Source organism: Argiope bruennichi, chromosome 3 (assembly GCF_947563725.1).
Source record: "Argiope bruennichi chromosome 3, qqArgBrue1.1, whole genome shotgun sequence".
NCBI lineage: Eukaryota > Metazoa > Arthropoda > Arachnida > Araneae > Araneidae > Argiope > Argiope bruennichi.
Genome location: NC_079153.1, coordinates 127624880 through 127648804, shown reverse-complemented (window position 1 = coordinate 127648804; position 23925 = coordinate 127624880). Strand labels below are relative to the sequence as shown.

The 23925-nt window shown below is 30.6% G+C and overlaps 2 protein-coding genes across 2 annotated transcripts in view; both read left to right on the top strand.

Moving 5' to 3' along the window:
* Window positions 1-1704: 1704 nt before the first annotated feature.
* On the top strand, window positions 1705-3343 carry LOC129963495 (maleylacetoacetate isomerase-like). Its single transcript, XM_056077912.1, has one exon. It carries the CDS (start codon window positions 1891-1893, stop codon window positions 2530-2532), a length of 642 nt encoding a protein of 213 aa, XP_055933887.1. The 5' UTR covers window positions 1705-1890; the 3' UTR covers window positions 2533-3343.
* Window positions 3344-20376: 17033 nt separating this feature from the next.
* The window catches only part of LOC129963056 (uncharacterized peptidase C1-like protein F26E4.3), a 70326-nt gene continuing 66777 nt past the window's right edge, over window positions 20377-23925 (top strand). Inside the window, exon 1 of the mRNA XM_056077081.1 lies at window positions 20377-20949. Coding sequence (XP_055933056.1) covers window positions 20550-20949 — 400 coding nt within the window. The 5' untranslated portion in view covers window positions 20377-20549. The remainder of the gene's footprint in view (window positions 20950-23925) is intronic.

Sequence of the window (23925 nt, the reverse complement as noted above, 5' to 3'; positions counted from 1 at the left end):
AGATGGTTAAAATAATTTCGACAGATCAGACAAGGAGACGCATGCGTGATTTCTTTGATGAAATACTGTGAGATTGGTGGATTGGTAGAGATAGATAACATTTATAGCATCTACATTATCTCTTTATTACATTATTCGATTTATTTTTCTAGGGATATCTGAGAAACCGACTAAGACCCGAAAGTTCATAGCCTCAAAGAATTAAGAAATCGAATAGCTACAGAAATCGTTACTGTTGACTCCACAAATGCTTAACTACGTCTGAATGGAAATCGAGAACAGATTTGGCATTCACCAAGAAACTAATAATGTTCATGTTGAAGTGTACTAATATAATAATTTTTTAATTACTAAATAAAAGTTTCCAAAAACCCACATTAAAGTGAGCAATTAAAAAAATAGTCCCTTGAATATCTGTAAATTATATTCCATTTATGTTAACAACTTAATACAATGGCGTCGTTCCAGTATGTCGTCGGAATTTTTTAAATCTTTAATAATTTATAAGACACTAAATAAATTATATTCATTTTTGCCAATAGTTGCGAATTTTACATTAGAAAATGCATTGTCGTTAGTTGAATTATTCAGTCTCGCAGTGCTTTAAGAATTTCCCATTTAATGAAATTGAAAATTCGCTAGTTCAAAATTTTGGGTGAAGTGAGTGTTAAAGATTGTGTCGTGCCCAAATTTGTGAGTACAAATTTAAGTACAAAAGTTAGTGCTAACATATTAAATAACCCTGCATCATAAAAACAAAATAAAGAATATGTATGATTTAATATATACATATATAAAGGGATGTAAAAAAAGCATTACAGATATAGAGTGGATAATAGTGGAAGTATTTTTAAAGGCGTCAAAATGAAATTAAAGCTAGATAAGAAGGCCTTTTTTTTTTTTCTTCTTTTTTTCGTTCCACCTCTTTTTTTGTTGTTTCTGAGTTTCATCAGTTGATGTTATGATGTAAGAAATAAAGCTGGATAATTTTTTGTATTATAATTCAGCCGACCATTTGTATTTCCCTCACGATAAATTGTCTTAAAAATAAAAAGTGTCAAATCAAAATTTATAAAAATTTGCGACATGTGTGAATATTTTATTTTCCGCTCTATATCTGTAAAGTATACTTTTTTTTACATACATATCCCTTTATATATGTATACAATAATCATACATATTCCTTATTTTTGTTTTGGTGAGACAGAGTTATTTAATATGTTAGCATTAATTAATCAAGGATTCATGCATTAAACAGATTTTCATAAGTAGGAAATTAAATAATTTTTCGAAAATTCCTCATTTTTCCTATTTTGGCCTTATTTTTATTTTAAAAGCAATTAGTTTACAATGTAAATATTAATAATCAGAAATGAAAATCAACACGCAGAAACTTTTTTTACATACATATCGTAGCTAGTAAATAGATTTAATGTGATGCGAAATTCTACGATTATATCTGCCTGTAAGAGTTCTTTGGCAGAATCTGATAAAATTCCAAATTTATCAGATACATAATTTCGAGTAACATAACAACAGAAATAAGAACATTTGACAATTTAAAAATTTGTAGACATAAAAATGTTGCAACAAAATGAAATAATGATGATTAGATTCTCTTCTTTATTAATTGTCATTTACATTGTACACGTGTATTTTTGTCTCTTAATTCAAGAACTGTTTATTTATTTGTCTTTTCTTGATAACCTTGTTCTGCAAAATGCGGAAAGAGAGATAACATCAGAGATAGCGGGAAACGAGAAAAATGACGTTTTTTTTTTCTCCGAGATAACGGAATACAAACCTTACAAGTGATAATTCGTCACTTGAACACAACATTGTCGGTTTTCACTTCTACTCAAAGTTCATATTTTTATTTTCGAACTTAATATGGCTGCAACTGCCACGAAACCGATTTTGTATTCATATTTTCTCAGCTCTTGTTCGTGGAGAGTAAGGATTGCTTTGGCATATAAAGGAATAAAATATGATTACAAAGGGGTAGATTTGAAAAATAACGAACATTTGCAAGAAGACTTCTTGAAACTCAATCCGTGCGCCCAAGTACCAGCTTTAGTTATTGATGGAAATGTTCTTACTCATTCTACTGCGATTTTAGAATATTTAGAAGAAACAGTTCCGGATCCTCCACTGTTGCCAAAAAATCCTGTTGAAGCTGCTGTCGTCAGGCAAATAGTGGACTCTATAGCGTGTGGTATTCAACCTTTTCACAACGATCAAGTTCTTCGATATATTGGACCAAACTCTTTCATTTGGGCTAAACACTGGATTCAAACTGGATTCCAATCCATTGAACGAATTCTGCGGAATACACATGGGAAATACTGTGTTGGAAATAATGTTACTTTTGCTGATGTGTGTTTAGTGCCTCAAATTTTTAGAGCCAATATATACGATGTAAATATGACAGATTTTCCTTTAATAAGAGCCATTGCTTCAAACTTAGGAGATTTATGTGCATTTAAAGAGGCCCATCCTTTCCAACAACCTGACTACCCTGCATATATATAATTAAATAAACATTCATTTTATTTTTATAGTAATTACATTAAAGCTAGCGACAAGTTTTGGGGTTGTGGTGTTATGGGAATATACTTGATGGGATGTTTTAATCTGAATTCTGGATACATTTTTTTATCCTAAAAAAAGTCTTTTTTTAGTGTTGAACTTGCTTTACTGAACTATTATAAATATATTTTTCTGCTTAAATTAATCTAAAATCGCATAAGATGATTAATTTCTTGAATGAGCTATTTTTATTGCATTTATTAGATTAAATTAATGAGTATATTCTTTGTTTTGATTATTAATTTGAAGCTTAGTTAATCTGAGTGTATTTAGCAAATGCTAATTTGGATAAAGAGAAAACGAACGAGTAAGTGGTTTTATTCTTTTAACTAAAAATGTTTAGATTGAATATTATTTTTATTAATATTTTATTTGCTTAAATTTTAATAATTAAATCCGATATTTTTATATAATTCAGGCTTTAATTTATATTTGTAGTAATATTCTTTCAATCAGGTTCAAAATTTTATTATTATTAGAAAACTTAAAAATCGAGTTTCTTTAATGCTAATAATTTCAAATGTAAATTGTCTTTAGTTATTATTTCAATCGTATTAGTAGTTTATTTGCTCTGTATTTGTTTAAACTTTTCAGCATGCAAAAAAAGAATTAAAGATGTTTGACACATAAGAAAATCGGTTTAATGCTGAACTTTTATATTATTTTTTTCTAAATAATACAAGCAGCAATTGATTTCATATTTTAAATTAACATTGCTTTTAAAAATTATTTTAATTAGTAATTTATTCTAAAATTGGAAAAAGACTTTTTGAAAAAAAATTTTAAAAGGCAATAATCCAAATTTTTTAGATTCTAAAAGTCATTTCATTTCTTATATGAAATATATCTTACACATTTATCATATTTTGAAGATTTATTTTATTTTAAATCATCATTGGTATTACTTTGTGTCATAATAAGAGAAAAGTAAGCAAATTTCATGTAAATATTTTGTAAAAAGCTGTGTTCATTTTCAAAACTATGTAAAAAATGATTTGTGATTCTTTACAATAAAGATGTGTGATTGCATTGTGAACTATATTTTGTTATCTGATACATTTTAACGTTAATGTTTTCTTGTTCTCGAAATTTGTATTAAAAATGGATTAGTAATTATAATTATATGCATGCTTTTATTTATTAAAAGCAAAATTTTTCTGCTGGATTTTTATTTAATTTTGATATATTTATTTATAATAAAGACATTCGATTGCATTATAAACTGTTTTTTACTATTATACTGTCGTAATTGCAATAATTTATTATTCACAAAGTTTGAATTAAAAATCACCAGTCAAACCCAATTTTGAAAGATATCACAGGAAACAAGATATCTGTTGAAATAGATAAGATTCATAGTTCAGATATGTACAGCAAAGAATTGCCACCAGGAGAAAAATATTAACTTTACTGTTACCTTTATTCTTCTTTTTATTCCATTTTTTTGTATTAAAACTTACATTTCTATAAAAATTGAAGGTATTTTTTACTTTTTTTTCAGCACACACAAATTTAGACTATTTGTTAGTTCCTTGTATTAGCATTTAACGCCTTTGCTGTACATCTGTAGACTCTGAATTTGTTTCAAGAAATCTTTGCTTATAGGAAGACATGTTTAGGATTTTAAATAGTGGTGCTTTCCCATGTTGACACTAATGATAACAAAAATGCATTCGTGACTGAAGTTAATGAGTTTCGAAAGAGTTTTAATATTAAAATGTCATTATTTAATGCATCTTATATATAGTAAAAAATTGCGAAGAATAATTCTGTAGAAAAACGAGTATACTTTTTCATTTTACTTTTAATAAATGAATTCCAAATGAGGAATTTCCTTTTTTTTTTTTTTCTGCTCTAACAATAATTAAGTAAATTTCAATATTTGCTCATATAAATATTAGAATTCCAATCATACAAAACTTACTGACTCGGATTTGTAATTAAACTTATCAGTTTTGGGAGCCGATGTGGGGGAGGTGCAGAATTCAGGAAACAATCTAAATTTGGAAAATACTTGTGGCCTTTCTCAATCGAAGGAGCTTATTTTTAGCAAGCAAAATAGGGTGTATGTGTAATGATATTTTAAAATCTAATTTAAATATTAATTAATTTCCTAATTTTTATTTTAAATTAGCCCGTATTAACTTTATTCTAAATATTCTCTTATTTCCTGATCCAATTCCTACCTTTTATTTAATTATTTCTAACACGTGCTCTACTGATGAATTTTGCATTTTCTCATACTACGAGCAAAGAGATAAAATTCCCTAAGACTCATGCAGACCTTTCAAAGATACCTAAGATTCCCTTGCCTAAGCCGACTCGTTACAAAGAAATCTCGTAGTAAAATCATTGGAGGGAAAAATTTCTGCCACTTTGCTCTTGTATCGCGATGTAAGCAGATGTCTATTTATCATTGCCTTTCCCCTGTTGAAATTATGATTCCATATAAAATAAATTGACGTTAATATCAAATATTTTTTTTCTCTCTCTCTTTTTGGCTACGATTCTGCGAAATTATGCTTACTTACACATATTATTGTGCCTCATGTGTAACTTTAATAGATATATAAGTAATAAACTTTTGCATATAATTTAATCTCTCTCTCTGTGTGTGGGTGGGTAATATAAACCCTTGAGCATTTTACAATTTTCTCTAGCTTATGTTTGCTAAACAAAAATTCATAAAGTAAGGCCATTTTTTTTGTCTGACATTTATTTAATTTCTGAATTTTATCAATTCATAATAATTTCTTCCTATCTAAATTGACCCGATTCTCGTTTTATTCAGACAAATGAAGTTTTCTAAACTAAAATTCTACGATTACACGATTTAATTCTTCCACGACAGAATATTTCTTCTTTTCAGCGTAGAACATTATTTTGTTTTCATTTTTTCCCAAGATTTTTTTATTTATTTATTTTTAAAAAATAATGAGTACGTCACCTGTGGGGACATTTTTTTTTTAATTCAAAAAAGAAAAGAAAATTTGAAATGATTTTTAAAATATGAGTGCCAAAATTCCATGCAAAACAGTGGTGATTTCAGCCTCTCCAAAATATTCCTCACTCAAATTGATATGAAAGTGAATTTACTGTGCATTTAGGGTTAAAAAATAGAAGTAAAAAAATATATTTAAAATATTTTACAATTTTCATAATATAGTGAATAGTATAAAGACGATACAAGCTAAATATCGACATTTTTTTTTTTTAATTAGTGATAGAATTTGTTATATTTAAACTATACGTTTTTCTTAGCATAAATTTTATCATTTTTCCCCACTGAGCTTAAAACAAACACTTGAATTTTTGAAAATATGATATTTTATTAACGCAATAATTTTAAGCAAGTGTAACTAACACTTCAAATCGATGGATCAACAGTGTTCCCGGTAACGAAAAAGAAAGAAATGGGCTATTTCATCTTCTTGAAGAAGTGTTATTATAAATGCTGTTTAAAGAAAGGACCTTTTTAATTTAGTACTGATTAATAAGATACAGTTAAGCAATTGGAAATCAATTATGATTCCGTGGATTTCTGTTTCATCAAAATAAACTGCAAGTAAATCTGAAATTTTTGGATGAAAACAGGTAAGAATTTTTGCTGTTGTTATAATTCTTTTACCAGTATTCTTCTTACTGTTACAAGTACTTGAAAAAGCTGAAATATATCATTGGATGAGAAGCTGCAATTAAAAAAAAGCTAAAATAAAAGATAGAAAAGATTATTACCTGTTTTATTAAGCATTTTTGAAATCCTTTTATGAAATATTTAGCACGTAAAAGATGTTCAGTACACTTTACTATTAGTTGCTTGAACTATAAGTAGTGTAACTCTGATGAGCTGATGGCTGACACTTCAATTTCAGATAGACGAGAAGCATTTGCTGAGAAAGAAAGCAGAAAAATGATTGTACGTTAGTAAAAAGGCGAAAATTTAATTCTTTTAAATCGGTGCGTTTTGAGTTATCATATATATTTGAATGCATTATTTATTGCAAATGGCAACTCTTTGAGAGATTTGGTTTGAAATTTATTGCAAATGGCAACTCATTGAGAGATTTGGTTTCAAATTTGACGCTAATATAAATTTTCAAATTGTGTGCCAAATTTTATCTATCGATCACTTCACGTTTTTTTATTACCGCGCTTAAGTGTACTCAGATATCTAGACAGAATTTCTGTGAATGGATTTTGTTCAAAATTTTTTAGAAAATACAAATTTAGTATAAAGTCCACGTACTAAATTTCATCCATTTCAAAAGGATCTGAAATGTGGAAATTCTTCAAAATCTTGAGGTCGAATTTTTTTTAACAACTACAATACTTTCTCTTTATAAGCTTCGTATTCAAGAAATGAACCAGAGAAATAAAAAAGCTAGATAAAGACATTTAACCTCTTCTCTACAATAAAGTGTCTAACATATGCATCGAATTTTTGAATTTTGAGTATCCAAATCTGAAATTGAGTGAAGTATTACGTCATTTAACCCTTTTTAAGGCCGTGGGAAGTATGCTTCCCACCAAATTTTTCAATCTTTGTATGAAATTATGTAGGTTGGCATAAGTTCTGACAAATTTTTTTGGTAAGTCAGAAACGTAGATGCTTCAGTTCTTTATCTCAGACAAAATGATGTGTCTTGATTTGTTACTTAATTATTAATCAACCAAATTAATTAATTAATCAAATTAAATTTATCTAATAAGCTAAATGAATCCCTTTTCTTATTCTAATTTAAAGCCTAAAAATATTTTAACATAATATGACTAGAAAAAAATGGCCCTTTAAAGGGTTAACATGCAAAAACCACTTGGTGTGGTTTTTGCATGTCCTTTATGTTATTGTAGGGACTGGAATAATAATAAATGTCTCAAATAGAATGTATTATTTAATCAGGAGGTTAAATAAATGTGTAGGTGAAGAGGTTAAGTGTTCAAGAAAAGTCCAGCTTAACACGTTGACTGCCGTGTGGGTCGCCTGTGATTCACACCTACTATGCAATTAGTTCACACCTACTATCTAATTAGATGACCCCATCACTTCTATATTTAAGAAATAACACAGAAGGGGGCATCTAATAAGATAGATGGTCCGAATTATTGGCGCAAGCCACGGCAGCGAATGTGTTAAGCCACGCGGGATAGAATAAAAACGCAGAAACAAAAACAAAAAATGAAATTTCAACTCTAGTATCGGCAATTTTGAAAAATCTTTTGTTACTTGCACGATGTTTTAAAATTAATATTTTAGATCGTCTCATTCTGTCTTCTTTAACTCTAAAAAATCAATTGTATACAGTTGTGTTGAGTAAGAAAAAGAAGAAAAACTTATATTTCTGATGAATGAAATTTCCCTATATCGAATTTTTTTTTCTAGGAAGCTTCAAGTTCGATATATTGGATTTCTGTTGTATTTGTATGAAGAATTTATTCATTTTAATTATGTCTGAATTCTAAGATTGTTGTATTGTTGAAATTTTGAGCATTATCCAAAGATGTTAAAGGATATGTTGCACTTTCATTTAAACTAATTATGCAATTACTTAGAACATTTGCCCGTCCAGATGGGCACATGTTCTAAATAATTGCATTCTCCGTTATTTTTTTAATAATATCTTAGATACAATAGCCACGGATTAACTAAGGAAAGCTGTTGTAAAAAAAATCTAGTGCACATTGGCAGAATGTTTAAGAAATACATACAATTTGTAACGCACTTTAGATGTGAATATAGAGTAACATTAAAATTAAGCAATAAATAGTCGAACTCTATGAACTAAAAAACTTCACGGATGCTTAAATCAAAACTAATACATAAAAACGAATCGAAACAAATAGTAATCTATAAACAGAAAAAAAATGCATTGTCAAATAAAATTTAAAAAATTCTGGAAAAAAAATAATACAATTAATTTCCAACTGTTCAATGAAAATTGCAAACTTCATCTCATTGATCTTTGGTAGAATCCAACATTAAAAAAATGTAAATAAAACTTGAAGTATAATATGCCATAACTACTTTCATACATAGTTTTATTTGTACACATAATAAAAAAACTCTTTTAGTTGCTAGACGTTAAAACAGAGGTTTAGATTTCGCATTGGCAGGGATATTTTTAATCTCCATCCAGCGTAGCAGACAGCAGTGGACAATTATAAATATTTATAATCTAAATTTTATCCCTCTATTTAGTTATGTTTTGGATTATCGCTTATACACAAGCACGAATACAATCTTTTAATTATTTTGTCTGATCGTCCATATGCATATGAATACCACTGTTTCGGGCAACTTCTCATACACATTTTTGCGATGTCACATTATTCCAGAAGAATAAATTTTCATAAAAAGACAAGATAACATAACACCGCTTCATGCTCCTGGGACTATAACTTTCATGGTTAGTTAAACAATGTTGCAGTCGTGAAACTGAAAGAATCTGATCGTCTGTCCAACGATTCGCCTGTCGGTCTTCCTTAATAGGCAAAAAAGAGGAAAGTGAATTCTGGTATTGAGTCTTCAAAAGTTATGTCCAAGAGTCTGGACTACTTAAAAAATTAATACATTTCTAATTTTAGATATTATAGTTTTATTTATACGAATATCACTCTGGTGTAAAACAGAGTGTAAAAAATGCACAAAAAAAGTACTCGACCTTACAATTGATATGAGGAAAGGAAATCAGGTATAATACAAAAGCAACAAAACAAAAGAAAGAAAGTCAGCCATCTGACTCTCCGACCCGCCACGAAGGCACACGGATTTAAACCATAAAACCGAATGACCGGACAGCGGCAACAGCAACACTGACGGGAACTGTGGTTGAGTCCTAATGGCCATCACCGGCTACGGTACAACCCTCCCCGAAGAAAGTACGTTCCGTCATCGATGGGAGGAGTCAGATCCCCCACCTATTTGTGTACCCTCCAGGGTGGCGAGATCCAACCACCATGCCGGAAGCATCTCATCCTCATTTCGAGGTGCCCCCCCCGGGGATTAAGAAAGAAAGAAAAACTATATACAAACGTCGGATTATCAAATACGTAAAATTGACAAATGCCTAGATAATCTCAAAATTTCGACACATTCTTTTTGCAATATTTTCTAATTATATTCATTTTATGATTTAATTTAATTTAAAAAGACCTTACACTCGAATTAATTCAGATTTAAATCAAGTATCGTTTAAACATTAAAATATTTTTCTAATATTCCTAATTATCTTTTACAAGTAATATATTATGCTGATTAAAATTCTGAAAATATATGTTTGCTTTATATTTTGACGAAAAATTCCTATTATATAATTAAATAGTACTTAGATTGTGGTTATAATGTGTTTTTTTTTTTTTAACTTATAATATATTTGTAAATTTGTGAATGGTGATTGGAGACAAGGGATACTTGCAATTTGTCTCTAAATTATTTATTAACACTTTTTAGGTATCGGGACACAGCACAACTACATATAAATAGGCAAAGCATCTTCCTTTTTTGCCGCTTGTTTCTCTCGCTTCTCCTGCTCTTCCGTCCTTCCTGCTTGGCGGCTCATTTTTATCGCCAAGCTTTCGGGAAGAGTAACATGAAAGCGACACCTTACAGTGATCGTAACCTTTTTCATTATTTCATTTAAAATTGCTTTTAAATTTGAATTTTTTTAGTATGCGAAATACAGAAAGCAAGCAAGGTTCTTGAAAAGGGCTCATAATTAATTGTTTTGTATCAGAGTTTCAGTTCAGTTTTCTATATAAAATTACTTACAGAGCATATGAGATTAAATTTTAAAAAGAATCTGGAATCTTAAGTTAGAGAAAGGAAACTGTGGCTCCAAAACTTGCATTATCTGAAAGTTTCTAGAAAGCTTAATCCGACCCTGAATTATAAATATAATAATAAGATAACATACAAGATGTCTGTGATTTCGTTTATTGTATTTTTGAACTGTGGCGGATTGGAGGCGCAAGGATAGAACCTGGGACCTTGTGGTTCACAGCCCAGTAACATGACCATGATACAAAAGCAATTGCTCGTGCAGCGTTGTTGTTAACTGGCTTATAAGCTTTCACCACAGAACTATCATATCCATATCCAAAAGGAGAGGTAAGCGAATAGACGATGTTCACATAATGAAGAGCAGCAATTATTTTGTAAAGAATGGTAATTAAAATTTATTATTCCAGCTTGTTACGTTTTTAATTATTGTGGTCATTTGTGCACGGTTATACATATTGACAAATAGTCAACAAGTTTAGGGATTTGGTTTTTAAAAATTTAATACAGATCAAGAATTTTTGGTAACAAGATATTTTCAGATTTTTAGTCTGTGACTTTTAAAAAGTTATGTTCATGGACGAACTATCAGACTTCTCGTGGACAGATTTCGTTCAAAATTAGGGGGGAATAATCTATAATTTCGGTGTAAACATTACATATTAAATTTCATCCTTCTGGCATGTTATATTTTCGAGTTATAGTATTTATACATTTCCGATCTAATGACAAACAGACGCAATTCCAAAAAACTGGAGTAGTCTCCTTAAAACTTTCTTAACTTAGGACGATGAATTCCTGGCATACGGTTATGGCATGACCAAAGCGAAACTGAAAAAGTCGTGCTGTCATACATTTGGTGTGTTCTTGTTAAAGTAATTCAATCCAAAGTAAGACGACATAAACATTTAATATTTACATTTAAAACGTTTAAATATAACAATCGTAGATTAACATAGGTAGTGCTAATGCATATTTCAAATCTCTTGAATACAAGCCAATAAACAAGGTAGAGTTGAGTTGTTACACAACTTCTAAGTTCAATAATAAAATGCTTTTCTGCTTCTTCGTTGCACCACAGTACTCCCCAGCTTATAAGCCAGTTAATAGCTACGCTGTCCGAGCAATTGCTTTTGTATCGTGGTCATGTTACTGGGCTGCGAGCCACAAGGTCCCAGGTTCTATCCTCACCCATACCAATCCGCCACACGATTAATAGCATCCGAAAATCGAATTTGTGTTTCAAGTGCATTTTTCCGATTAAAACCAAAATTTAACACAGAGCAGCAACTGTATTCACATACCAAATTTGATGTATTTAAATCTTTGCTTGTTTAAGTTATCTCGTTTGTATGCTTCTGAAAGTAGAGACCGACTAACCCCTTATTGAATATGGCTCAAAATGTGACAGTTGTTTATAATATAGATGTTAAGTCTATGCTCCCACTTTTATCTAGCTATCTTTGTTTTGTAGTTATCGTATTAGTTTACATTCAAACAGTCGGATAGACATCCTCTGAATGAGTTTTGCTCAAAATTTGAAAGAAATCTACAAATGTAATATAATGATTATGTACCGAATTTCATCCTCCTATTTGCTAAAATACATTTTTGAAAAATTTCTGTCTATCTGTCTATTTATTTGTCTGTTTTTCGAATTCGGGAGGTCTAAAGCATGGAGATTCGCCAAAATTTCGAGCACGAATATTTTGACAAAACTTTCATTACACTTAGTTTGCTAGAAAGTAAAAAAGACCATTTATCATATTCATTACAAATGAATAAACAGACAATCTACTCCTTAATGAATTTGGTACAAAACTTGAGACATATTTATAAATTTGGTAAAAAAGTTGCATGCTAGATTTTATCAGTTTGGGTCATTCAGTTTTTCAATTTAATGCTCACATAATGCAAAAAAAGTAAACGTATTGATAGTGATTGTTTGTGAAGTAGTGAAGTCGGTCCAGTTATCTTTAAATTTCTTCTTTTTTTTTTTTTGTAGGACTGTCTCCTGGTTTTTAAAAATCAGAAAAGATTCGATTAAATGTTAGACTAAAATTTAGAGGATTCCATTTCATGACTGTTTTGGTAATCGATGACATAAAGCTATGAGTTAATTCAAATTTTTGAAAGAAGTCGTCAAATCATTGACGCGATATTTTAAAATTTCTAATCGAAGAATATTCCTAATTTAGATGTAGCAGATAAGAATTGCTATTTTAATATTGGAACTTAACGAATGAATTAAGACATTGAAATCTATAGTGAGTTAAAGATGTGTCTAAAAAAGAAAGGATTTATTAAATATTCGTATGTATAGTTCTAAATTTGTTTGTTTGATTTAAAGAGGTATAAAAGGTAAATGTATTCATCAAAATGAGGTTACTATATATCCTTTCATACAGTTAAAAGTTTCATGCCGGTTCCGGTCAACTTTAAATGTTTCAAAATAAATAATCGTATATTGTCGAATTGAAACGTCATTAAAATGAAGTTTCACGCTGTCTCCAAACAGATAGCCTATCATTTGTTGACATCACTTCTTTTTTTCTCGAATCTAAGCGTTTGGTCACTTCCTCATCCTGAGAGGAAACCGACTACCTATTTCCGGAAGAAAAGGTCAGTCTTCCCACTTTGTTTCCTCCCCTACAACTGGATTTCCGGTCAGGACTTGGAAGTTTTCCATGTTTGGAACACTGATGCTGACCATTTTGAACCAAAGTTGTCTAAAAGGGGAAAGGTAAAATAAGCAGCATTGAAATAAAAATATACAACAAGGACGATAATAGTGTCTGGTAAATTTAATTTGGAACGGTTAAGATAACAAACAAGTGTGCCAAGGGAATTTAGCCAATGTCAATAAATAAACCAATAATAGTTTACAAGGCTTTACTATGTTGAGATAATTTTTTCCTTTCGTAAAATGAATCACAAAACGTAGCAGACAAAGATATAATTCTTAATTCTAACTCTTGAAATCACGAATTTCTCGAATTGTTTGAATTATAAGGCTGATAAAATGAATTATTAGTGATGAGAAATATATAAATTAACAATAAATTCCCCAAAATGTCAATTATAACTGTGTATTCAACCATCTTTGTGTTATTATTGCAATTTAGATTATTTATATACTGGCAACAATGGCTTGTCGATTCAGAAACGAGCAGTGTTGTAAAAAAGTTTTATGAAAGAATACACTTAAAAAATCTACTTTACCCGTGAGCAGAAATCTATGTAAAAGTATTACGGATTTTATTCCGAAAAAGATACTCAAACAAATTTATAATAATGTAATTTATTATATATAATGCATTATTTTTTTGTTAGAAAATTATCTAAGAGACATTTGTCTTTGGCTACGCTTCAAAATTTGGCAAAAATGGGACACAGCATTAACGTTAAATGAATCTGAAGCGCATGTAGCTACTGCCTTATCAAGCTTCGCGGAATACTATACAACCATTTCTCTTCTTTTCACCATCTCCTTTATTTCACTTGAATGTCTTTTGAATCTATTATATCCGCCTAGTGAAATCGCCTTCTTGGTTTTTTGCTGTGACCCTAAATGCAGCTCCATAAGCAATTCGATATTTCTGACTATGTTCTGCTACCAGCTCATCGATGCCGTTGCTATCAGTCTATAATTCCATAATCTTGTCCAGAGAAAAAATCTCGTCGATTTAAGTTCCACAGACATTTACTAAAACTTTCGTATTCGTGTTCGGCAACACTATCCGGCCAATACTGCCATGCAGAAATAAAGTTTCTCATCAAACAAGCCTTCAATACGGACTGATACAGGCCAATCCAGCATATGACGTCACAACGCCTCCTTACCACTCATTCTATCCTCCCCCGGGGGGGATAGAATGAGTGGTAAGAATGAGTGATCTGACTCCTCCGATCGATGACGGGACGTACTTCCTTCGGGGGAGGGTTGTAGGACTCAACCACACTTCCCGTACTTCCTTAGGACTCAACCACAGTTCCCACCAATGTTGCTGTTGCGGCGGTCCGGTCATTCAGTTTTTATAGTTTAAATCCGTGTGCCTTCGGGTCGGAGAGTTAAATGGCTGACTTACTACTCATTCTGACCCCCGGGGGGCACCTCGAAATGAGGATGAGATGCTTCCGGCATGGTGGTTGGATCTCGCCACCCTGGAGGGTACACAAATAGGTGGGGGATCTGATTCCTCCCATCGATGACAGGACGTACTTCCTTCGGGGAGGGTTGTAGCTTGGCCGGTGATGGCCCTTAGGACTCAACCACAGTTCCCGCCAGTGTTGCTGTTGCGGCGGTCCGGTCATTCGGTTTTATGGTTTAAATTCGTGTGCCTTCGTGGCGGATCGAAGAGTCAGATGGTTGCCTTACCACTCATTCTGCAAAACATCGCTCGCTTTAAGTGAGTCACTTTTTTACATTTTGTTTTGTTCATTAAGAGTATCACTATTTTTTGAGGTACTCTTTTAGCAAGGTTTGGCAGCTGATAAAAATGTGAAAATTAATGTGTGCTTAGACGAATGTGTAAAAAAAAAAATTACTGATTGACCATTTTACACTATAGAGCAAGTTCTAAAAACAATAAAAATATAAATTATAAATGTATGAAACCTTTTACTACCAATCTCCATAGAAGTAAAAGTGTTTTCATTCTTTACTTACCTTATTTAATGAAATTTTGTAACTGGAAGGATATGTTTGGTGTAATATGTAGGAAAATAAAAGTTTTTTCCTCTTTTGGGGACATTCATATATTGCAAATTTCCACTTTTTGGGATACTCAATATATTGCAAATTTCCACTTTTGGGGACATTCAATATATTGCAAATTTCTCTTGAAGTACAAGTTCTATCTTGTTGCAATACAAGTTGTAACTATTTCTTTAGATAAATAATGGCGTCACTGCAGGTTCTTGTGATTCATATCAAAAGCGCTGCACCAATTTAATTTTTGAAATCAGTATCAATCGTCAAAAACTATGACATCATAGAATAAGATGATATGTAGCCGACAGTCTATTGGTCAGTTTCATTTGTTAGATGACTCAACTCCTTCGAATATGGTTTATTTAACTTTCAAGTTTTAAAATTCCGGTGCTGAAAGAAGAAATAATAAATAACACATTCTAAAGCTGTGATCTTGTTTCCTCGTGGAGAAAACTTTTTTTTTTTTAAATCCAAGGACGGGTTATTTTTTTAAAGGGAGTAAAAAATAGTTTTCTTTTCTTTTTCAACATTTTTATTTATTCTTCTTCTTTCACCTTGTTTTTTATACTTATATTTATTTACTCTACTTTTCCAAACAGATTGCAAAATTTTGAGATAGAGTTTTTTTTTCCCTTGCTATCATTTCAAATTCTTTCATGCTGCACGTTCTTCAACAAAGATTTTTTTTTCTTTTTCTTTTTTACTGAAGAGGACTATTTTTTATGTTTAATCTATCAATTGCTTCTTTCATGTGTAACAACTAACTGTAGAAATGTTTGAAATAATAAGATATTGTCAATATTTGTTAAGGACGAACATTTACGTAGTAAGATTTTAAGCTTATCATATCATGTAAAAACAGTGAAATCTGGTTTAACGAAGATAATTTATTCTTCATCTGACTCTTGCTGTCTATCCTGCAAAAAAATTCGTTAAGTGAAAAAACAAAAATGTTTCATAGGAAATCCATGTAAAATAGGACAATTAGTTCCATTCTGAAAAACAAATTTATAACAATGTAATTATTATTTAAAATGTCAGTTTAAAATGTCATGTTTGTCAGTTTTTTGTCTAATTGTCGTCTAGAAATTTGTGTTTGAGTGCATTTCAAAATTTTCCGCTCACTAATATCGTTAATTTAGTTTAGTTATATTAACGTCCCATTTTAAAGCAACACTAGGGCTATTTTGTGCCGGACCTCGTCATTTTGAACCGCGGTTAGATGACGAGAACGATACCTGAGCTGGTTCCCCCCTCTCCACACCACGCCACACCAGGGCTAGGACGTTTAACGTGCACTAGACCTGCTTACACGACGGTTCTTCAGTGGAATCGGGTCTCAAACCTGAAACCCTCCAAAACCTAACCGCCAGGTCACCGCGTCCCTCCAATATCGTTAACTCCGTGAACTACGAATTTACTTAAATTCCTAATTAGATGGTACACCCTATTTGAGACATTTATTATTATTTTAATTTTCTTATAATAATATAAGGAACGTTTAAGATATTGTAGCGTTTTTCTAAGTGATTTTTTCATTTTTAAATACTTTATTTTGTTCGCATAGTTGCAGACTTAAAAACTAAAAATTCAGTAATTCTATTCACGCATCTGGCACGTCATTGTATGCGATGAGGTTAAACGCATTTTTCCTTGAAAGTGTTCAATATTTAATCGCATTTCTTTTAACGAAAGCACATGATGCATTCGGATATATATTGCCTGGGCTTATTATATTTCATTTTTTCTAAATTGCCATGAGAAAAGAATGACAAAATTATAATGGAGTCGATTCATCTGTCATAAGACGAATATAACTGCTGCTGTGAAAGTCATCTAATTTCTTGCTGATGAACTGTGAAGTCTTTTCTTTTTTACTTCACACAAGAGGCAAAAATATATTCGAAAATGTATTTGGCATTTGCTATAAATTACATGAGTATAACATGAACTTGAATCAGTTTATTATTCTAATAAATACAATGCACATATAAGTGGCCAATAAACAAAAAAAGATCGTTTAAATTATTTTCTAAAAAAATAAAGTTGATCTCATTACTCATATATTCAATAATGTGTATTCTTCTTTAATTCTTTTGAAAGAAAATGCAAACAGTACCTACATTTCTTGATTTTGCGCAGATTGTGTAAGATTACTGAATGTTACCACATAGTTCAATTTCTGCATCTCTTTATTTCATACTGTCTTCTGTGTTATTTTTGTTTTATTCTAGGTTTGATCATCCGTTTTTCGCACAAAACTTAATCATCATATTATGAAATACGTATAAGATAATCTGGTGTCAAAATTTCAGTTTAGGATCGTAGATTTAAAACGATCTCTTCGAAGAACAATCGTGTGTGTATGATATATCATTTAACTCTTTGCACTCGGATGTTTCCTCTCAGACACCATTCAAAACGGCGCATCAATTTGAAGTTTTATTTATTTATGCCTTAATTTTGATTGTTAAAAATATTTACAAAATGGCAAATAGATGTAGATTAATTTTTGGGAGAAATTCAACTTAATTCAGTAGCATACATTTATTTTTCGGAACAATAAACAAGTCCTTTTCTAGGTGAATAATTATGCATCGAATTGCTTTTGCGAGAGCAAAACGTTCATCTCTGGTCAAGAGTCACGTTGATATCAAAGAACAGGACACCAACAAATGTGCTGTGCTTCTTTAAACACTGTCCAAAATTACGAAGTTTAAATAGCCTTTCTGTAGTTTCACAAATTTAATTTGATCTAACAAAGGAAACCCAGCTCTAATGTGTCATCACTATAAGCATTTGGAAAACTTCAATTATTTTTTAAAAAAATTTTTTTATCTGTAGAATAATATTGAAGGCAGAAATTAAATTTATAGGCACTTTTTTAGGCTATCGTTAAAATTATTCCTATTTTAAGATAGATTTAATAATTGAGATATTAATCAGCCATTCTGAAACATTTTCTCGGTCCTTTCTACTCCGAAAGTTTACATTTCTTTCAAGTATTTTCATGATTTTTCTACGTAAATTTGAATCCTTAATGCTTGAACTATTTGTTAATTTATGAAATAGTTTGAATAAGAACTGAATTTCATTCAAATAATTTAATTTAAAAAATGATATCCAGGTTGAAACGTCAATTGTGTACACTTTCGTTCAAATGTAAATTGATGACCATAATAATTTGCTATTTATTTTGCTATTTATGGTTTGAAAGGGCTGTATACATTCAGCCAGTTGCCAATCACTAAAAGCTAATTCCACTTCAACTAGTCGGAAATGGACTGGGAAACGTGATGGCAAAATATCATAGTTAGGAAATCAATTGGTTCAAAACCTGAAGCCACAAAAAATATCCCTCCCCCCCCCACATGCGTGCCAGGTGCTCTTAAGTACAACAATATCGATCGACTCCCCACCCACTTGTATATAACGACAGCATGGAGTCTCCTCGGCATCTAGTGATATTTTAAAACAATGCAACTCATTCCCAATTAGCTCTAAGTAATTTATTCGGATCTTGCATAATCAACCAATCAAACTGCTTTATTCATTTATTCCTTATACAAATTTATCTTCTAGAGAAATATCCTGTATGAACGGAGAAGCTTAAAATTGAATCCTTAAATCTTCCCCTACGGCGATTTAAAAAGTTGACTTAGATCAAACAAAAATCTTTCCTTTGAATCAAACGCGATTAAACTTCACGTAACGTGACAAACTTCAATTTTTTGCTTGCAATAAACAATCAGTTTGACAATCACTTTTATACAATGAATATATATATTTATCTTTTTGAATATATACATCTTTGTCAATGAGGCAATCAGAATTTTAAACTAAAGTATTTTCGGTCATTAAAGTGTAGATTTAAATTTATCATAAATTTTAATATCAGTAATAAGTTACTTTTGTTTTGCCTGCACTCAATGTAATATTATATAGAATATGAGGGCTTTAAAATAATTTTGTCAATAATATTTCTGAAGCTTAAACATAAATTTGAGCAAATTAGTAAAACTAATGGCTATTAATTTCAGAATAACAACATACATAAAAAAATATTTTCTGCCTTAGAAAATAAAAGATGCATACTAAAATTTGTTTATTTACTGTGTTTATTCCGAAGATGCAATTAACAGTTGCTTACTAATCAAAATACATAATATAATTATTTCATGTCCTTTTTTTTTTTTAAGTAGTAAGAATTATGTCATCATTGCCATTGGTAGACTAGACATTTTGCGGATCTAGGCGATGCATTTATGAGGTCCCGCTTTTAATGAAATGGCCAGTTTAGTTTCACAATATTTTAAATTAGTTAATGATTTATTTTGTTGATATTTTTATTAACTATATGCATTTGCATTCATTTATCTATTATGACACCACACTGCCACAGATACACGTTTGTATAGTATACAATGTTATTGAAGCAGATAAATATGCTTACAAATACTCTTATAACTAAGTGAATGTAGTGAAACATATAAGAACCTGACCAAATATATTTGATAGAATGTTATTATTATCCTAATACTTTACCATTCATAATTTTTTAAATTTTTTTACAAATTTATTTATTTTACAACAAGGCAAATTAAATTTTTTATTCGATTTCATTCCGACCTCTTCTCAACTGAGCAGTCCCAGGCAGCTCCTAGATTGCCTTGTTAAAAAGCCGCCACTACTTACCATCAAAAATCACAAACCTCTAGTTTATAAAAGCAAATCACACTTTTTAATTCGCAAACCTATCAAATCTAACAATGTTTATTAAATTTATCTGCTCCATGAACTATTTAAATATCTCTTACTAGTATTCGCTTAACAGCCAAAAAGAATTCCGTTTAACAGTTAGTCAGAGGCTTTATACACATGAAAAAACAGTTTGAGCTCTCATTATTTTATTTTTGGGAGATTAAAAGCATTAATTTCCAATAAATAGAAAAAAAATATATATCCTTAAATAAAATTGCAATCCTAACAACAAAAAAAAAGGAAAAACTTTTTTTCTTGGTCTATAATTTCGCTATTTTTTTTCCTCCCTTTAACATTTAATTTTAAAAAAAGTAATAATTTTTAAAATGCCTTTGTCACTTTTTATTTAATAAATTTCAGACTTTTATAGATAAGCCCACAATCGTTTCATTAAAATTTCCTCAGCAACTTTTTAACGCGAATGCATCCATCAGTGGTTATCTGTCGCTACGAGCACCAATAATAAAGAATAAAATCAATGCTTCGCAAACGAAAGGTGGCGCTTTAGTGCGCTCCAACTTCAAAAAATAGCAGACGATATTTAGAAGCGCGTTTTCTCCCGCACGTGTTAGACCACCGATCGTGTTCGATAAATCTGCCAGCGCTTGCCAACCAATTTTGTTACATTTAACTCACTTTTTTCAACTTCGACAGCTATGTAAAATTTCATGAAAAAAATTCATGAATATTTTCTTTAATCGATTTTAAACTATGAAATTATTTCCTGTGGAATTTCGATTTGGAAGCAAGATGAGCTCAAAATATTTATTTGTATTTTGTGTCATAAAGTGTATTATTTGCCTCTCTTCAGCTCAGGGACAGCAATCCTTTCAATATGAACCCTATTACCCTTACAATCCGCAACAATTATATCCTCCTTACCAACCGTATAATGAAGTGGATGATGATTTGAGAGGGGATTATTGCAACAGAAGGGGCCCTCTCAAGTGTTGCCCCCAGAGAGATGACACCTGTTCCGTACCTATTTTGGGTACCTTGTGCTACTGTGACTTGTTTTGCAACAGAACAAATAGTGAGGACTGTTGCCCAGATTTTGAAGAAGTGTGTCTTGGGAGACGTGTTCAACCCCCAGAGCAAATAGTAAGACCACGTAAGTTGAATCTTTTTTTTTTCGAATATTATTATTAAATAAATATTTGTGACTAAAAAAATTGTAGTTTCAAAACTTCAAGTAAAATAATGAAGAAAATTCTCGTTTCAAAATACAACAGATTTGACCGCATATCATTATTTTTATGTAATATTTTTATGTTAGGTTATTATGTTTATTTTTAACTATATCTATAAAAATTGTTTTTTATTAAAAATGTAGAATAATGCATTTAATATCAAATACTATTTTATATTAAGTAAATAATATAAAAGAATTTATTAATTTACATCTATATTTATAAAATATTCTAAAAAAAAGGAATACTTTTTATTCAGAATTAAATGTTTCTGTATAAATTCGTTTAATTAAGTTTATATAAAACTTTATTTGATTCCTTCAAATTTGTTAAATGCTATACAATGTGTATTTAAATTTATATTTGTTTAATTCATTTATATTCAGTTACTTTCAAAGGGTTTGGCGAATTTTTGGCGAAGAGACGTCAAATAATTTTAAGTTTTCCCATAACCAAATTTCTATTTTCTTGATTTATGTATATACACAACATTTTATAGCCAGATTATATTCGCTTTCATTTTAAACTGGTTTGTTTGAAATTGCAATTAAAGCATTCATATATATAAATGCTCATCGAAAAATTTTAATCGATTTGCCTATTCTTAAATACTTATTTCTAAATTGCCTTCTTTATTTAATTTTAGCATATATGTATTAATTCAATGTGTATATATTAAAAATCTATTTCTATTACAGAAATTTATATTTACGTACATAAACTTGAAATATTTTTTAAGATTTTGGCTTTTATTTTTTCCCTTTAAAACATTTCTAAAGAGGATTATAGAAGATTTCATATAGCTCTTACGGATGATGCTTCTTTACGATGCTGATGTACGGGACTATTTTAACCCTTTCTAGAGCCTTGGGAAGTATGCTTCCCGCCAAATTTATCAATCTTTGTATGAAATGATGTAGGTTGGCATCAGTTCTGACACATTTTTTTAGAAAGACAGAAACTTAGATGCTTCAGTTCTTTATCTCACACAAAATGATGTGTCTTGATTTGTTACTTAATTATTAATTAACCAAATTAATTAATTAATCAAATTAAATTTATCTAATAAGCTAAATGAATCTCTTTCCTTATTCTAATTTCAAGCCTAAAAATATTTTAACATAATATGACTAGAAAAAAATGGTCCTTTAAGGGGTTAAAGTCTGGGGACAAAATTTAAGAGTTGATCAAACAAAAAATGCGGATAATGTATGGCTTAGAACAACAAATTCCTTCTATTCCATTGATTAGAAACGCGTTTATGTTTCATAGATTTGGTGCTAATACTATGTACAAGATGCCATTATATATGTCCTAACAGCTTGTAATGGTGTCATCTATGCAATTATGTTATTCTGCTGTTGTGAATTTACACATATTTTAATGTGTGTTGCACATTTTATATAATGTGTGCTATGGCTGATGTGATTAATTGGTTATTATTAGTAATAACCGATTTAAAAGTTCGATTAGTATTAATAATTATCCGTTATTATTAATATTAACAATGCCTTTTCCAAAATAACCAAATAATCACATCAACCGAATGACATGCAAGTTCTCTTTTTTATTTAAATCGTTAGTAAAGAGTTCTCTATCGAATGCGATATCATGTTCTTTTATAATCAGAGGGAATGGTTTGCCCGAATCTTTCTCGCGCACTCTCTAATAAATATACTTTTGTATTATTGGCAGCATTTTCTCCATACGCTTTTCGAGATGAAATTGAAACGATCGAGATTTTGAACGAGATCTTGAAAATTAAATTTGTATTGTAGATGCATTTTCCTCAATTGACTGAACATAGAACAAACAAATCGAACATAGCATCGATCGAACATAAAACTGCAGTTGTAGTCACAAAATTACATGCCAAGTTTGATATATTTAGGTCATAGCGTTTTTAAGTTATCGCTTATACATGTTTCTGAAAGTACAAATGGATTAAACAGTCAACCCCGTGTAGAGGGTTTGGCTCCTAATGAGATATGAATCTCCACTTTGATAAATCTATGTACCACAATTTATCCATCCAGCTCTCTTCGCTTTGTAGTCATCCTGTTCATTTATATTCGGACAGGCGGTCAGACAGGCTTCCTGTGAATGGATTTCCTTCAAAATTTGGCAAAAATCCTATAATTTAGGTGTAAAGATCTTGCATCAAATTTCATTTGTCTTAGAGCGTCTCTAACTAAAGGCATTTTTGAATTATCGTGTACACAGGCAGATAGATTTAATTCCAAAAATGTGTTTTTTCGAATTCGGGGAATTTTGAAGCATGGAGATTCATCAAAAGCTCGAAATCGAATTTTTTAATGATGACAATACTTTTTCTTTGTATATTTGGTATACTAGAAAGAAAACATGACTAGTTTTTGTAGCCATGACCGGCTCTTGAAGTTTTTCTCGAGAGTTTAAAATCATCTTGTGTCATATTTATTGAAGTAAATCTTATTAATGAGTTACTTGTTAAGTAATAACCAAGATAAATGTTAGATTGTTGCGTATGCTTCTTTCAAACCTCCAACTTCATGCATGGACATGCATGGAGATATTTTAAAAGGCGTAGGAAAACATCTTGGAACGCTCTGTCAAAATGAGATTCCTGGCAACTAGCGGAAATGTTCCAGGAAGCTGTCTTCTCAAAATCCAACTGTTCTTCCATATGATTTGCTCTTATTCCTGGAAAATATCTCAAGTTTTAATCTGACGGCGTGATTACTAGTGAACAGGTGTGAGATGACTAGTAGTTGTAAATATATCTTCCTACTGTTAGTATTAATGGGCTTAACTAAACAGGTCTGTGTTTTATTTATACAGCGGCAACTCTTTGATCCTTGAAGGAACAAAGCAACCATGGATAATTCTGAAGTGTAGTTAAGCAAGAACTATGAATT